Here is a 16,725-nt window from a genome sequence, read left to right on the forward strand (position 1 = left end):
CGTGCATCAACTTGTGATGATTGCTTTGTTCACGGCCGCCTTCGGTGAAGTTGGAGTCACTGGATCTAGTGCGATAGGTGATGATGATGACGCCTGTGTGCAGCCATGCATGGCGGATGAAGTCTTCTCGGTTGTATTTGGAGTCTACGTCGGTAGCCAGATCGGCCGCTGCCATATGTATTGTCATGTTCCATGATGATAGTTTTTAGGTGTGTTGTTACGGTTTTTGCCCAATTTTCTGGACAATTTTTTTCTTAATTATTGAAAATGATAGATATTTTGTCTTGTTTATCTTTTTTTTGCAAATCAACAATTTTTTTTGCAAATCAACTAACTAGTACTCCCTCCGTAAACTAATATAAGAGCGTTTAGAATATTAATTTAGTTATCTATAAATATTCTTATATTGGTTTATAGAGGGAGTACCAGGGAGTATCATGTACTCTGGGGAACTACGGCAACCAACCAAACAAAGGTTTTGCACCGCACTTCGGGTTCGCTGGGAGTGGCTCAGAAGAACGGATCCCAGCCGGCCGTGGCAAGGCCTGCATCTCATAATCGATAAGGAAGCAAAGGCAGTGTTTGACAGCATGGTGCTCATTAGAGTTGGCGAGGGCTCAAAGATTCTTTTCTGGACCGACAGGTGGATACACGGATTTTCCATCAGGGACATCGCTCCCCTGCTCGCGGCCATGGTCGATAAGCGTACCAAAAGCAGACGAACCGTCCAGCAGGCTCTCCTCCATGGTGCTTGGATGCTAGACATCGAAGGCCAACTCTCATTCATTGCCCATATTCAACTCGTTCACCTTCAGCAGGCGATCGCTTCGGTGGTTAGGAATGAGGCGGAACCTGATGATTTCATCTGGCCGTGTGATGACACCGGATCCTACTCGGCAAAGTCCACCTACAAGAGGCTCTGCTTTGGCCTAACACGCTCTGCCACCGCTACACAAATATGGAGAAGGTGGGGCCACTCAAATGTAAAATTTTCGCCTGGCTGACCTCGCAATATCGACTGTGGACCTCGGATCGCAGAGCAAGACACGGACTGCAAGAGACCACTTCGCCTTGCTTCACGTGCGATCAGGAAGAGGACAATGTGGACCACATTCTGGCCCAGTGCGTCTACGCGAGACAAGTTTGGCACGAATGCTTCGAGGCCCTACAAGCAAACATTCAGATCCCAAGCCAAGACGATTCATTCATGGCATGGTGGGAGAGGGCGTGTGCCTCCTTTCATGGGAAGATCAAGAGAGGTTTCGACTCCTTTGTTATCGCTTCCGCATGGCACCTCTGGAAGCAAAGGAACGCTAGGGTGTTCCATAGAGACGACCAAGTGAGACCAGCCACTAGTTTAGTGCATACTATCCTTGATGAGATAAAGCAATGGAATTGAAATCGGCGGGAGTAGGAGTTGAGGGTCTGGATAGGTTTGTAAGAGAGCAGGCTTTAGGTTTCTTTGTGTGGAGTTGGAGTCCATTCTTGTAATCAACTTTTCTGCCTTCTAGAAAAATACGGTGCGCTTTTGGCGTACTCTAGGAAAAAAAAGGTTTTGCAGCCAACCACTGGCGGAGTTGGCCTGATTGCCGACGCGGCGAACCGAGCTAGCTAGGCCGGAAACTGGGAGCGCCCGCCCAAACAAAAACGGGGTGCACGCTGACTGACACGGCACTCACGCCCATGCTCCTACGCTGACAGACCTGCCAACCCTGATGGATCGATCGATGCCTCCTCTTATCCTGTGCAGAGTGTAGTGGAGCGCCCGCCCATCACGTGCTCCGCTTTCTATAAGACGAACGCCAACGAGCCGCCGCCACCTGTGCTCTGCCGCAGCGCCGGCCATCCCGCCCGCCCGCCGCTCGTCTCAAAACCGCGGTCTCGCTTCCCACCGTATCGTCTCCCTCTCTGCTCGCTGGTTGCGCGGTTTCCTGCAACCTATAAATCCAGCCGGAGAGCCGCACCTGTCTATCCATCTCATCTCACCTCACTCACACTACTACTACTACTACGGATCTCAGCTAGCAGTACTCGAGTTCACTAGCTACTAGTTCACTTTCTTCAGCACCAAGTCAAGATGCCTACCTCGACCAGAGGCTCGTCGCCGCCAAGCGCTGCTCCAAAGGTAACGAAAATGATATCATGCCGCGCCGGTCCTCAAGGGCACATTGCAGCTTTCTGTACCGTCTCTTATGAAACTTGATCGTAACCAACATGTCTCTGTTGATCCGGAACTGCAGAGGCTGCCATGGCGGGAGCCAAGGCCGCGGCCGTCGCCACCATCGCAGCCGCCATCCCCACTGTAAGTACGCGTTTCTCAGCCGGCGCAGCTAGTTGCAAGGGCCAACAATCATGCATCTCACCGTCTTCTTCCTCCGTGGCTTTCTCTGCAGCTGGCGAGCGCGAGGATGCTGCCGTGGGCGAGGGCGCACCTGAACCCGACCGGGCAGGCGCTCATCATCTCCACCGTCGCCGGGATGGCCTACTTCATCGTCGCCGACAAGACCATCCTCTCCATGGCCAGGAAGCACTCGTACGAGACGGCGCCAGAGCACCTCAAGAACACCTCCTTCCACTAATTAGACACTTGATTGGTTCAAAAAAACTAATTAGACACTTGATTAGCCAGTGCCCAATAAACTGTGTACGCTGGCCCGTGGAAACGTGTGTTCTGAAACGTATGATGTTCAGCGACAGGGCCAGCAGGCGAGGCGACGATGGTTGCAGTGCTGAAAGGTGGTGTACAGCCCTTCAATTTGTGCGAGCAAGCACTAATAATGTGGCCATGTTCTCCATCTTACTACTAGTACCTTCCCGGAGATCTTGAATTAATAAAAACTACTAGTTCTAATTTTGTACAACTCTGGTTCAAGTGCACTCACTCATCTTACCCTTTTTCTTGTTTGCGATTATCATTTAACACGCGTCAGTGCATTGCAAAAGACCGATAACAGTGACCCCCCTACTCCTGCTCTGTTGTGTTCCGAAATGCACGTGAGCATCATGCCACCTCACACGTTGAATCTTCTGGTATGGTTTAATGGATGGGTTGGCAAGTAAGGATGTTTCTGAAAAATGAAAAAATTAGCTATTTTGGGACAAGCTTTTGTACTAGTGGAGGACCCCCGTGTGTAGGTTTGAGGTGTTTGTCCGCAGAGACCGGGGCACCTCGACATTTTTCTTGGTCGTGAGTCAAATAAAATGTATTCATACCGCATCCGCGTGTAAGTGTGCATTGTAAATACTCTCTCTGGTCCTTTTTTATTGTGCATATACGATTGTTTTTTCCAAAGTCAAACTTCGTAAAGTTTGACCAACTTTATAAAAAAAAATCAATATTCACACTTCGAAATCAATATCATTAGGTGTGTTATGAATATAATTTTTATATTGTATAACTTTAATATCGTAGATGTTAATATTTTTCCATATAAATTTGATCAAAGTCGACGAGCTTACCATTCGGCGAGTTGATCTTGTGGACGACCCCCTTCTCTGGATCCTCCACCTCCGTCAGCTCCGACAACTCTTCATACAGGTCCATGCGGTGGCAGACAGCAAAAAGCACGGGAATTGAGCAGAGAGGGTGAGGAAAGCGCGGGTTTTGGCGTGAAAACGGTGCGAGCCTCTCCAAATGCGCGGGCTCCGCCATGATTTTGGGTGGGCAAATTGCAGGGGCGGACACAGAAATGATGTGGAGTGGGGGCAAATAATAGGAGCGGGGGCACTTAATGTACAAATGTGAAGAATTTCAAAAACAATCTTATAGAATACAAGGAACTTTTACTGAAATTTCAAAAATTGACTGGGGGCCTGGGCACCCACTCAGCACTATGTAGGTCCGCCTCTGGCAAATTGTGTTTGAGTCCTATGGGGCACATGTCTGAACTCCCGCAAAGCCCCTTGGTTTGCGTCCGATTAGCAAGAAAACGAACACGTGGGTGCGTCTGAGGACAAATAAGAGTCCATGTTGAATCTGAACGACTTGATCCGCATACTTGTGGTTTGTTTGAGGGTCTGGGTTGAATGGAGTGTTGTATGCAACATCGGTAGGCCCAGACCAGAAAAAACGTAAGAAGTGCCGAAGCAGTTCACACATCACACAGAGAAGGGCTAGTCCGGCCGGGGAGCAGATGCCGCCGGTTTCGCCCGAAAACGGGGAGCGCCGCTCGCCGACCGACCGACGATTTACGAGTGAAACTGGCGGCACCCGCTTTGTTTCGTTTTTTTAGGGCATGGCCAATGGGTGGCCTCAACCTGCTGCCCCGCAGGTCCATGTAAGATCGGAGTTAGGTTCGGACTAAAAGATATAGCCTCGCACTAGCAGGTGTAGCCTGCAGAAGAGCCAGCTTCTTCAGCGTGAAAAGCGAGAGAAAGAAAGAAAAAGGCAGCTCTGCTGATGCATGCAAGGAGAGAGATAGAGAGAGGAAGAAAAATACTAGGCATGTGAAGGACGATGGGTCCCGCTACAGCAGTGTGGCTCCGGTTGGCCAGGATTTTTTCAAAACGGTGGTTTCCTTATTTTTTTGATTAGTTTAAGAGGTGAGGCACTATCAGGGTGATGCCCCCGTTGTACATGCCCTTATATGATGATCGGATCAGCACTGTTGTGCCTAACTTTAGATTGATCGAGATCTCCCTTTTCTTGCTGGCTTTAGTTTGGTGGGTAAAGAAAGAAAGAAAGAAAGACGAGGGAGAACACCCTCCAACGGACAAACATCATCCAATCCTGTGGATTCCCATACCACAGTTTTGGATAACCGGCCCCTGCAACCTGCATGCCGCTCCCGGAAAGCGTGCTCTGCCCACCAACGCAGTTCATCACTCCAAGTCCAAACGAGTGAGCAGAGCAGAGCACCCACGGTTTGGATCCCAAAACCGTGCGTGGCCGCCACCTTTTTGCCCGCTATAAATACTTGGCTCAACTCCTCGTCCCGGAAGCGTCAAGCAACAGCCAGCCCATCTCATCTCATCTCGCTCGATCATCGCACTCTTCGTGCTGAGCCGTTTATGCACAAGACCACGGCGAAGATGTCGTCGACGGCCACCGTCACCCGCGCCCACCTCGATAACAAGCTCGCCCTCGCCAAACGCTGCTCCAGAGGTACCTAGTAACCAGCAGGATCCAATTCTTCAGAGGTCAGTTCAGTTCAGCCAGGTCGTGTACTGATAGTCTGACACTACAAATGCATTTCTTTTCCTAATGTTTCCCAGAAGCGACGCTCGCCGGAGCCAAGGCGGCGGCCGTCGCCACCGTCGCGTCTGCGGTGCCCACGGTGAGCTCCTCCGTCCAACAGGAGTTGCTGATTTTCATGTATAAGGAAAGCAAGAGTTTTTCTTTTGTCCGGTTTTCATAACTGAACTGTGTATCGTGCAGCTGGCGAGCGTGAGGATGCTGCCATGGGCCAAGGCGAACCTGAACCCCACCGGCCAGGCGCTCATCGTCTGCACCGTCGCCGGGATGGCCTACTTCGTCGCCGCTGACAAGGCCATCCTCTCGCTGGCGAGGAGGCACTCGTACGAGAGCGCCCCCGACCACCTCAAGGACACTTCCTTCCACGGTGGCGCCGCCGCCGCAGCTCGTCCCCGTCCGCCGGCATTCTTCAGGCCTTGAGCTAGTATTATCCTGCTTCTGCCGTTGGCCGTTGCGCGTATTCTAGAAAAAATGTATGCGTCGTTGTCAGTGTCCCAAGAAACCGCTGCCGCATGAATATCTGACGCCGAAATGTATGTACATCCGTGTACTGAATAAAACAGAGGGCTCGATCCTGGTTTCATATAAGCTGTGTACGACAGACTTCAGAAGTTCATTGCAGCTTATGTGACTGCTGAAACTTGATCTTGATTAACATTCCTACGTCGATCCCAAACTGCAGAGGCCGCCATGGCGGGAGCCAAGGCCGCGGCCGTCGCCACCGTCGCTGCCGCAGTCCCCATTGTAAGTAGCCATTCAGTTCTTCGACGAAATCCTTGCTCGGTTCATAGCACATAACCCCAGCGGGCAGGCGCTCATCATCTCCACGGTCGCCGGGATGGCCTACTTCGTCGTCGCCGACAAGACCATCCTCTCCATGGCCAGGAAGCACTCCTTCCAGGACGTGAGAGCACCTCAAGAACACCTCCTTCCACTAAGTAGCCTATAATAGATCCATTAGTAGTAGGTAATAAACCGTGTACGCCGGTCGCCGGCCGGTCTGTAGCCCTGCATAATGTTCAGCGAACCACGATCAGGTGTACTGCGCTTCCTTCTCTGCGAGCAAGCACTAATTATCTGATGATGTATGGAATAATGTGGTCATGCTTTCCATCTTAGTATCTTTCCAGACATCTTTAATTAATACTCCCTCTGTCCCAAAATATAAGAACGTTTCTTATATTATGGGACGGAGGGAGTAACAACTAGAAGTACTGTTTGTACTACAACTCTGGTGCAAGTGCACTCACTCATCTCACCTTTTTTTTACCATTTGACATGCGTCAGAGCATTGCAAAAGACCGAGAGAACACTAGACTAATAGTTCATTCTTTTGAACTCGTACTACTCTCCTCTGTTCTGTCACGAAATGCCACCTGACCTCACACTTTAAATCTTTTGATACAGTTTATTATTGGATGCCTTGGCAAATAAGGATGGAAATTTTAGCAGTTTGGAAACAAGCTTTCTGTACTAGTGGAGCCCCCCCTGGTTAGTTTTTGAGGTGTTTCTCGAGACCGGAGACACCTGGATATATTTCATGGTCGCGAGTTAATATACATTCTTATCGCATCCGGGTGTAAGTGTGCATGTGAGATATTCCAAAAAATGAAAACATGTGTACAGTATAGAAAAGTTCATAGAGGTGGGCTTGATTTAAGGTTGTAAAACTATGTGCTCGTTTGAATTTGTTATACATAAGGGCATAAGGGCATCTCCCGCGCTTTTCTTTCAATGCACACGCCGCTTCCCGCACCGCATCAAGGCCGGCCCGGAGCACGCGGCAGCCGACATTGATGTCATGTGATGTGATAGGACGGAAGGGCGGCGTTGACCGACGCGACCTCTCGGGAGTCGCCGCTTCAATGCGGACGCATCTTCCTGACGAACCAATTTCAGCCGCTGCACCACATTGAAGCAGCTGACCGTCTGTTTGCATGGCCTAGCCGTGGCTTGATAAGCTGTGCTCCGGCGCTGTCCACATCGCACTCACCGCATCGCTCCGCACATCCTCCTCCTTCCCTCCCTTCTTCCTCCACAACTCCGGCGATGGGCAAGTCGTGGGCCTCAGTGCCGGCAGGCGGGCCGCTTCGGAGGATCTTGGCGATGCCGCCCACAAACCCCGGGGTTGTCGTCCTCATCGGCGGGCAGCTTCTCGCAGAAGGCGGAGATCATCATCTCCTCCGGCGACGAGGAGGACCAGTCGGCGCCGGTGTTCACCGTCATGGAAGAGGAGTACGATCAACAGATGAAGGTAATGCTCTGTCGCTCCGTCCTCCATGTCAACGGCCCGGTGGCTCCACCGGAGACGCTCCTCCGCGTGAAGCCTGAGCCCACCTACCCCCTGCGCTCTCCCTCATGCAACTGCGGCGTCCAGACCGGACGTCGCGTCAAGGACAAGCCCCTCTCACCGCCCCAACGCGTCAAGCATGAGCGACTCTCTCCGCTGCCCCGCCACGTGAAGGAGGAGCAGCACTCTCCGCCGCCCCATTGTGTCAAGGAGGAGCACCGATCACCACCGCCCTTATCCCGTGCGATCACCCTGAAGGTGCGCAGTCGCATTCGCCACTATCTCGGTGGTGGCAACCGTTCGTCGTCCTGGAGCATCCTAACGGCGCAGGATTACGCCGGCAGGGAGCGACGCCGGCGGGATAGGCACAACGCGGCGCACCGGTCTGAGTTCATGGACTCCAATGTTCTGCCGCCACACAACGCGGCGGACCCGGACCTGGCATACAACTAGGTCCTGGATCACTCCATGACGATGGCGAGCAAGCGCCATCTTCGTCACCTCGACCAGGAGATGGCCAAGTACAACGAAAAGTGGTCTCTTAGTGAGATCGATGTCGCCAACGCTGCCTCCTCCAAGGCCCTGTCCACATCATCGGTGGCCGCGGCCGCATTGTGCACAACGGAGGAGGAAGCGGGGAGAATCATCCGCGAGCGTTAGGCGGCTGCCGGGAAGCCCTGCCGCGACGCCGCACCCTTCCGCCTCCCGAAGCCCGACGACGACGATGACGGCAACGGCTCCGGTGATGATGCCAGAGGAGCCGCTGGCCAGCCCGGCACGGTCTATGAGGTCACTGTGAAGTACAGGGTAGTGTAGGATTAGGTTTTTTATGGTTTTTAGTTCACCGTACAAAATATTGTCCGGTTTTATGAAAAACTTATCTAAGTTTAAATGAATATTGTCCGGTTTGTTTGAGTTTGCATCAATTTGGTCATTTTCATTAAAATTCATTTGAAGTTTAAATGGACATATGCGCCTAGCTTTGGATGGTCGCCTCCTGTATCCGTGTCCGTGAACTGGACACCCTGTTGGTAGACGGATTCCAGAGCAAATTTGCGGGACCACGTTGGAGATACCCTAAGAGTATCTAAAACCGGAGCTCCCATATTGTTCTAAACTTCTCAAATTGCTTAATCAAATCCCACCTAGTTACTATGGTAGCGTCTACATGCAATTGACAATAAAACCGGTCACTAATTGTCCAGCTACCATCTGGCAGGCGTTCGGTGAGACAGGGGGACGAGCAGGGGCCTGGCCCCCTATCCATCGACAATTCCTTTGGCTGCTACGAGTAATTAGCGCTGGATCAAGGGAATACATGTTGTTTCCCCCTTAACTCGAGAGCAACCAGTTAACGAGCGCTCCTTCGGGAGCCTCGTAACGATCAGCGCCACTTGGCGCGCTCTCAGCCATTCGCCACGTGTCGCGCTCTGGGCGCTCCCTTCGGATTTTTTTTTTCGCACGCGTTTTCGGCTTTTTTTCGGCTTTTTTCGATGTTTTGGTTTTCCAGCGGTCTTCCTTAGCTTTTCAATCAAAAAAATTTGGAAAAAAATTTGCGTGAAAATACGCGTTTTCTTTTTCTTTTTCCTTTCGCGAGAGGCACGGTTTTGCTTCCGCGAGAGGCACGGTTTTGCTTTCGCGAGAGTCACGGCCGTGCCTCTCGGAAAGGGAAAAAAATGTGTTTCCGTTTTTCTTTCGTTCGCGAGAGTCACGGTTTTGCTTCCGCGAGAGGCACGGATGTGTTTTCGCGAGAGTCATGGCCGTGCTTCTCGGAAAGAAAAAAAACGCGTTTTCTGTTTTTTTTCTTTCGCGAGAGTCACGTTTTTGCTTCGCGAGAGGCACGGTTGTGCTTTCGCGAGAGTCATGGCCATGCCTCTCGAAAAGGGAAAAAACGCGTTTTCTTTTTTTTTTCCTTTCATGAGAGTCACGGTTTTGCTTCCGCAAAAGGCACGGTTGTGCTTTCACGAGAGTCACGGCCGTGCCTCCTCGGAAACGGAAAAAATATGCGTTTTCTCTTTTTTCCTTCCGCGAAAGTCACGGTTTTGCTTCCGCGAGAGGCACAGTTGTGATTTCTTGAGAGGCACGGGTGCGCCTCTTTCGAAAAGGGAAAAAACCCGTGCTCCCGGTTCGGTTTTTCCGTCCTGTTTTTTTTCGTCCAGTTAAGTTCGTCAAAACCTATCAATATGGGATCTAGTTTTGAAGATCTCGACGCGAGGAATCCAATGGTGAAAGCGGTTTGAGATTTGGACGCACGGTTTGAGAGATAAATTAGGACTTCATTTGAAAATAGTTTTTCGATGAAGTGCTTAGGCTAAATAGCCTCAATATTAGGCATGATGATCTATGGAGATAGATTTACCTAATGGGGCTAAGCAATGAATACATATTGACAAGATGCTAAAACCTTTTAGCATTTAAAACGCCAAGGAGTGATTCTTGCCAAAGTCACATGGAAAGAGTTTTTGCAAGACTCGGTGTCCCAAAACACTGATGAGTAAAATACATGATGCAGATTCCACACACTTTTGTGTTTGGATTAATCATGTATTCCATGGTATGTAAAACAACCAGATATGTCCGATACTCCCAAGGTGTTGCGAGTATGGATACCAAAGTGATCAAATTACTGATCATGGGACAACAGTGAAAGATGTCACAGAGTACTAGAGTAAGTACTGATGACATGGTTTTCTCGCAAGCAGAGATCATGAAGAGTTCGTTGTAAAATGTTACATCGATAGAGTCTTCATCTTTTCTCCATGCGATTTTCGATTTAAATTAAGGGTTTTGTGTAACACACAATGTGGTGGCATAGTTAGTTGGAATTTGTTCAAACTAGTTACTGTGGCGAATTCTATAACAAGGGCTAAGTATGTTGACGCTTTAGAAGCGACAAAGAAGATGTTGAATCATATAGTTCATTCATGAACTTAGTATAGTTCCAAGATGGCTTTTGACAATGGGACACTACTGCAGGTAGTTGCTCCATAACTCAGTCTGAGGAATCCAGGTTCGACCTGTGATTCACATACATACAAAGCCAAGTCCACACAAAATATGAATTTTGTGAAAACGTGAGGACATGCAAAGATACACACGGAACTGAAGTCGTTAGATCCGTTGGACATCAGGCTATACCACAAGCGAAGCATATTTACACCGGTGTGCCACAGGTGTGAAGTGCATTAGCATAAGCTGGATTATTGACTCTAGTGCAAGTGGGAGTCTGTAGGAGATATGCCCTAGAGGCAATAATAAATGATATTATTTATCTCCGAGTTCATAATTATGTTTATGTTCCATGCTATAACTGCAATGATTCTCGAGTCTGCAATATCCACGAGGCTCGGAGGAAGACTCATATGCACGTGTGGAATAATAAACGGTAAGAAGTATTCCTAGTCTGGCCTCTAAGACTAGCTCAAGTGTTGCATGATGATTCTGTTTTCCTGGTCATGGGCATGTCTATGCCAGCAACTTTGAGGGCACAATGTTAAGAGAACATTTGTGTTGAATCGACCCGGATTGATGTTATGCTATGAGATTCATTCGTCACAAGTTTATTGGTACATAACACAGAGATGGTTAACGTTTGCATGATTCCTTAGACCATGAGAGTATCGAGTTTCTTCATGCTTGCTTCATGAACTTTGGGGTTTGTTAAACGTCATCCGTAAATGGGTGGCTATTACGGCGGCTTACGGGTTCATGGAAAAGTGTGTCAAGTAACTTGATAGCTCAAGATTGGGATTTGCTCCTCCGACGATGGAGAGATATCTCTGGGCCCTCTCGGTGTTACGGTATCCATCATCGTCTGGCCAGACACTTTGTGATTTGATCACGGGGATGCCGGAACACGATAACGAGAAAAGAGAACAATACCGGTAACGAGGTAACTAGCATAGTGGACAAGTTGTTGATCCACGGGAATGCCAACATGTCTCACCTCGGGTATTTGTAACATATCGCGAAGCAACAGGAATAGCACACGGCAACTGGAGGTTCACTCGAATATTTATTCGTGTGGGTATAGGGGTCAATATGGGTGTCCACGGCTCCGATGTTGATCATTGATCGGAAGGGGTTCCGGGTCATGTCTATACTTCACCGAACCTATAGGGTCACACGCTTAAGGGTCATCTATCTGCTGAATACTAGACAGGGAGTCTGAGAGAAAATCACCGAAAAAGTTTCGGACACCGAAAAGTTTCGGACAGCGGAATCGTACCGCAGAGAGAGGTCATCGGATAAGTTTCGATGATACCGAAAAGTTGTTTCGGGATACACCATTAAGTCAAATTGGTTTCGGCACATGCCTGATAATTCTTGGAGGATGCCAGAATCATTCTGGAAGCTTTTTGGAATTTTCTGAGATAAAAACCGGAAATGTTCCGGAGCTGCCGGAGCCACTTCAGATGCGTTTCGCAGATGAAAATCACTAAAACCGGAATTGTTTCGGAACGCGTTGAAAATCATTTTAGTGGGTACTGGAAATGTTCTTAGCCCACATAAATATTTTCAGTTCGATCAGACGCTGAAAAATGTCGTCGTGAATAGTGAAAATCAGCTTTATGGTTACTTTATGGAAAGCCACCTTTTGGGGCTTTGCTCCAAAAGATCTTGGGGATGACATGGATGGATAGGAGCCATTTTTTGGGCCCCTCATGGGGGTGTGGCCGGCCACATGGGGTATCCCCCCTTGGGGACCCTCTTGTTCCTTGGTTTCACTCCTAGGTCCTTGTGGAAGGACTTCATTCATGTGCATTTTGGGTTTTTTGTGAAACTACCCTACCCCCTTGGGATTTCCTATAAATAGAGGTGGAGGGGCAGCCCTCCACACTCATCCCTTGCTCTCATACACATGCCATGCATTATCTGGCTTCTTCTCTCCCTCCCACGAAAAGAGTTTCGTAGAGCCGTAAGGCTGTCTGGGTTCCGGCAGGAACTAGTTCTGGACGGCGAAGCCCTGCCGGATAGATGACACCGTATGTGTGCAACTCTGTAGAGAGATCGTAGTTTCGGTCTTAGTTCGTGAGTGCCTCCCGAAGGGCTGTCCGTGTGACCGTCCGAGTTTCGAAGGTCCTCCCGAAGGGCTGTCCGAGTGACCGTTCGAGTTTCGAAGGTCCTCCCGAAGGGCTGTCCGCGACACCGTCCGGGGGGCTGTTCGACCGCCTCCCGGAGGGCTGTCTGAGGAGCAGATGAGGGTATACATCCTCGCGGTTGGGAGGTTGTAAATCCTAGCTGCGGGGATCTGCACCGCCGATCGTCATCGACTCTACTTCCCGCTGCGCTACGAGTCGGTAACGAAAAAGATCAAACCATGTATGCAGTCTCCATAGTGGTCCTGGGCTGGTGCGTAGGTCGGAAATTTTTTGTTTTCTGCTGCGTTCCCTACAGTGGCATCAAGAGCCGTGCTATGCGTAGATGCAGGTTTCGATCTAGAATACATGGAGATGTATGGGTATTGCATAATATAATTAGGTAGTAGATGAGATCTATTGCTGAAAATTATTTATGCGGGTGACAGATGAAATCTGTTACCCGAGGTTCTTGTTGCTTCCCTAGAATTTGCGTTTGCTCAATCTCGAGACAGCATGGTGGAATTTGACAAAGTTCTGGCAATCCGTGATCCTGATTGATCATGGAAGTGCTATCAGTTCTTTGGGTTCTGCCGTAGTCAAAAGAAAGATGAAATTCGCAGATGAAAGGGCATTGCAGATATGATCTGCACGGGGGTCATGCGTATGACGAAGTTTAGTATGGGGCTCGAGATTTGATTATCCCGTGTTTCATATACCCCGAGATGTTAATCTAGCAACCTGAATAATCATACTTGATGATAAAATGTTGGTAGCTGCGGTTTAAGTCAAAACCTTAGAAGCCACGTAAAATAAATTTTGCATAAACCGATTAGAGGCGTCTAATTTGGTTTTGCAGGATGTGCATGTGATGTGGTATAGCAGTGCTCATACTAATTCGATTATGTATGAGATGACTATATGATGTAATTTGATTAACATGACCTGCGTGTCATGATTGGGCATGATGGCTGGAGCCATATGATTGCACTTTAATGACCTGCGTGTCAACCTTGTTGTAATGCCTTATTTTATTAGCTATAGAGATAGCAATATTATCTGGTGCATCAACAGGGTGGTGGCAATCTTCGTGAAGGTGAACACCGACGCGAATGCCGAAGACGAAGAAATGAAATACTTCTCCGTCAGAAAGGGCTATACCATATCATGCTATTATGAATTTCCTGAGATGTTTATCCCTTATGATACACCCTTCTTGATTGCGCGGTAGTCGCTTTTTATTAGGGTGATCTCTCACTTAAAATATCAAAGTAGTTAGTGTTCACCCAAGTGTAGCACCGTCTGAAATTCGTATCTTTTCGGGGTGCGCCATGTACACATGAGCACGAACGAATCGAGAGGAATGAGGCGGGTGAGGTCAGACCTCGCAGCAAGATCACTTGGTTGTCTTTGACGTTCAGGCAGGAGAGTCCTGAGCTCGGAACACGCCCATCGAAAGATGAACAAGAATCACATAGAGATGTGATCGGCAAGTTGGCCTACCGATTGAAATTCGTGTCATCAGTGATGAACCCGTCAATGGCATCGAATAGAAATATGGATCTTGAATCACTCTAAATCAATTATGAGAGATATTGATTTGAGTGGGAGCGCACTGTTGAATTAACATGTTTAATTCTCAGTGCAATTAATTATGAACACTGTCTAAGTGTTTCTTGCAAAATAGTTGTAGAATAATGGCTCGCGTTTCCACCTTCCCTGTTAAAATTGAATAGCTGTTAAATATCTGGTTAAAACTTTACGATTGGTAACGTAATATGAGGATTGTCCTCAAAAGTGCCGAGAAGGACTTTGTCCTATCGCATGCTTTCCGTATCCTCCCGCTAATGCTATGGATCATGTGACTCTCGTCCTTCGATCCAAAAGCTAGAATTCTGTTACGGTCAAGTGGAATATGTTTGCTTCCATGAAACCCAAACTTCGAAAGTTGGGATAGTTATATGATATTCATGGAACTGAAAATTATTTTCAGATACAAACAAAGCAATGTTTGTTTGCAAGTATTAGTAAAAGTGTTTACTATGCATTTGACTGTTGGGAAAGGGATCCAGAAGAACGCCTGTCATATAATGAAAGGTGAATAAAACAACAACTTAAAGAGAAAGGAAGTGTCCAAAGGGTGTTAGTATGACTTACACGCCTAGGAAGTCCGGGGCTAATGCCACTCTTAAGTTGGGTGCTTCTTCTGAGAGTAGGAGAAATACTAAAAGTTAAACTGCTAGAAGTATAAAGGCAAAAGGAAAGAAGACTGGAATATCCAGCTCATGTATGAATGTCATACAAGTTTTTGATGTATAGAAGGCTGGTCAAAGATATAGTTCTTGCGAATTATGGTTAAACATGTTAATCACTAATTCTTGGGTATTGTGAGTTCATCACAAAAATGCCCGCTCGATTGCATTCTGTTGCAACTCGATGTAAGAACTACTATGGCCTGAAAGACTAGCTAGAAATGAGGTTAAGGTATACACAGGGAACATAGTAAATGTTACTATACCTTCCATCGGTGTATTGCCGTCTGTATTTATTTTCATAATTCATTTAGAGTTTTACAAACTCTATCCCATTGCATAAGGCATCTTGCAAGAAGGTTGTTCATAAGAGAACTTTTTATGTTCGATGTTATGAATAACACAAGGGCCATACTTTCATTATGAATGAGATGTATGTTATGAATATTGATAATAATACAATACCTCTGGGTTTACTTTCATAATTCATTTTAGAGTTTCATACACTCTAGCCCATTGCACAATGTTTGTTGCAAAAGAGTTGTTCATAAAAACAACAATTGTTGTTAAGTATTATGAATAACATAAGGGCCATACTTCCATCATCGATGGGACGTATGTTATGAATATTGAGGGTAATATGATACATCCATAACACTGACGCTAAATGTCGCAAGACTAAAAGAATACCACACAAGTGTGGCACTACATTTGGTCACATTGGAGAAACCCGCATGGAAAATTCCATTATGATGGATTTTGAAGTCTTTTTGATTTTGAATCATCTGACACTTGCAACTTTCCTCCGAAAAGTGAAGTGACTAAAATACCGTTCACAGGCCATAAGGAACGAACAACAAACTTATTAGTGATCATACATTTGATGTGTGTAGTCCGATAAGTGTTGTTAGTGGTGGATTTATTTATCTTCAGAAATGACTCAAGTAGATATATGGATATTTACTTGATGAGACGTAAGTCTGGATCTTTTGAAATCATTCGAAAGGTTCTCAAAAATGAAGTAGAAGTTATTGTAACAAGAAAATTATGTTTCTGCAATTTGATTGCACAAAGGAATATTTGAGTTACATGTTTAGCGAATGTCTGATGAGTTGTGAAAGGGGTTTCATAAACTTGCACCTCCCGGAACACCACTGCAAGTGGAAAGTCCGTGGAGATGTAATCAAACCATTTATGACATGGTAAGGTCAAAGATGACATAAATAAATTTGCCATTATCCCTTTTAAAGTGATGCTTTAGAGACTGCGGCTTTTACACTGAAAAGAGCTACATCGGGTCTGTTGAAATGAAGCCATGGTATGGTACGCCCAACCATGTTATATCTTTTCTTAACATTTGGAATATGGGGCTTGTGTAAAAGGTTACAAACCTATTCCAAATCAGACAAGTGCTACTTTGTAGGTTATACCAAAATGTTGGGTATTCCTCCCTCACTATACCGAGGCAAATAGTTTTGCCGCGAAACGGTGTGCTTTTAAAGAGAATGGTTCTTTCTAAAAGGTGAGTGGGAGAATAGTGCAACTCGACGAGATAAACAGTATCTTCATCAGATCAAAGGAAAGAGACCTTGGAAGAAATTCCAGAGTTTCCTACTGCGACTGATACAGAAGTCTCTACAATAAAATGTATGAACTTCGGTCGAACTTGCAGCTGAACCACGTAGGCAAGGCTCGTGCAAACCTCTCAGGTGCGCAAACGAGATATTGTTGTTAGACAACATTATACCTACGATACACAAGGAAGCGTTGATGGGCCCTGACTCCGGAATTGGCTAAATGCCAATACAACCCGAGTTAGTTTCCATATAAGTGATTCAAGATTAAAACCTTGATACACCTTTCGGAAGACTTAGAGTCTAACGAATATTTATGGAACTTAAAACTGATACG

At 47.3% G+C, this 16,725-nt stretch overlaps 2 protein-coding genes across 2 annotated transcripts; both read left to right on the forward strand.

Annotated features, from left to right (window-relative positions):
* Nucleotides 1–1,976: 1,976 nt before the first annotated feature.
* LOC123166801 (early nodulin-93) lies at nucleotides 1,977–2,861 on the forward strand. Its single transcript, XM_044584603.1, has 3 exons — nucleotides 1,977–2,125; nucleotides 2,241–2,302; nucleotides 2,394–2,861. Exons 2-3 carry the CDS (start codon nucleotides 2,249–2,251, stop codon nucleotides 2,577–2,579), a joined length of 240 nt encoding a protein of 79 aa, XP_044440538.1. The 5' UTR covers nucleotides 1,977–2,125; nucleotides 2,241–2,248; the 3' UTR covers nucleotides 2,580–2,861.
* A 2,066-nt stretch (nucleotides 2,862–4,927) lies between these two features.
* Nucleotides 4,928–5,779, forward strand: LOC123166792 (early nodulin-93). The gene is made up of 3 exons (XM_044584591.1): nucleotides 4,928–5,104; nucleotides 5,215–5,276; nucleotides 5,378–5,779. Exons 1-3 carry the CDS (start codon nucleotides 5,011–5,013, stop codon nucleotides 5,612–5,614), a joined length of 393 nt encoding a protein of 130 aa, XP_044440526.1. The 5' UTR covers nucleotides 4,928–5,010; the 3' UTR covers nucleotides 5,615–5,779.
* Nucleotides 5,780–16,725: the final 10,946 nt, after the last annotated feature.

This window comes from Triticum aestivum, chromosome 7D (genome assembly GCF_018294505.1).
Source record: "Triticum aestivum cultivar Chinese Spring chromosome 7D, IWGSC CS RefSeq v2.1, whole genome shotgun sequence".
NCBI lineage: Eukaryota > Viridiplantae > Streptophyta > Magnoliopsida > Poales > Poaceae > Triticum > Triticum aestivum.

Coding starts and splice junctions, on each gene's coding strand:
- LOC123166801 (XM_044584603.1), top strand. CDS start 2,249: ATGGCGGGAGCCAAGGCCGCGGCCGTCGCCACCATCGCAGCCGCCATC. Junction 2,303..2,393: donor TCGCAGCCGCCATCCCCACT/GTAAGTACGCGT, acceptor CTTTCTCTGCAG/CTGGCGAGCGCGAGGATGCT.
- LOC123166792 (XM_044584591.1), top strand. CDS start 5,011: ATGCACAAGACCACGGCGAAGATGTCGTCGACGGCCACCGTCACCCGC. Junction 5,105..5,214: donor CGCCAAACGCTGCTCCAGAG/GTACCTAGTAAC, acceptor AATGTTTCCCAG/AAGCGACGCTCGCCGGAGCC. Junction 5,277..5,377: donor TCGCGTCTGCGGTGCCCACG/GTGAGCTCCTCC, acceptor TGTATCGTGCAG/CTGGCGAGCGTGAGGATGCT.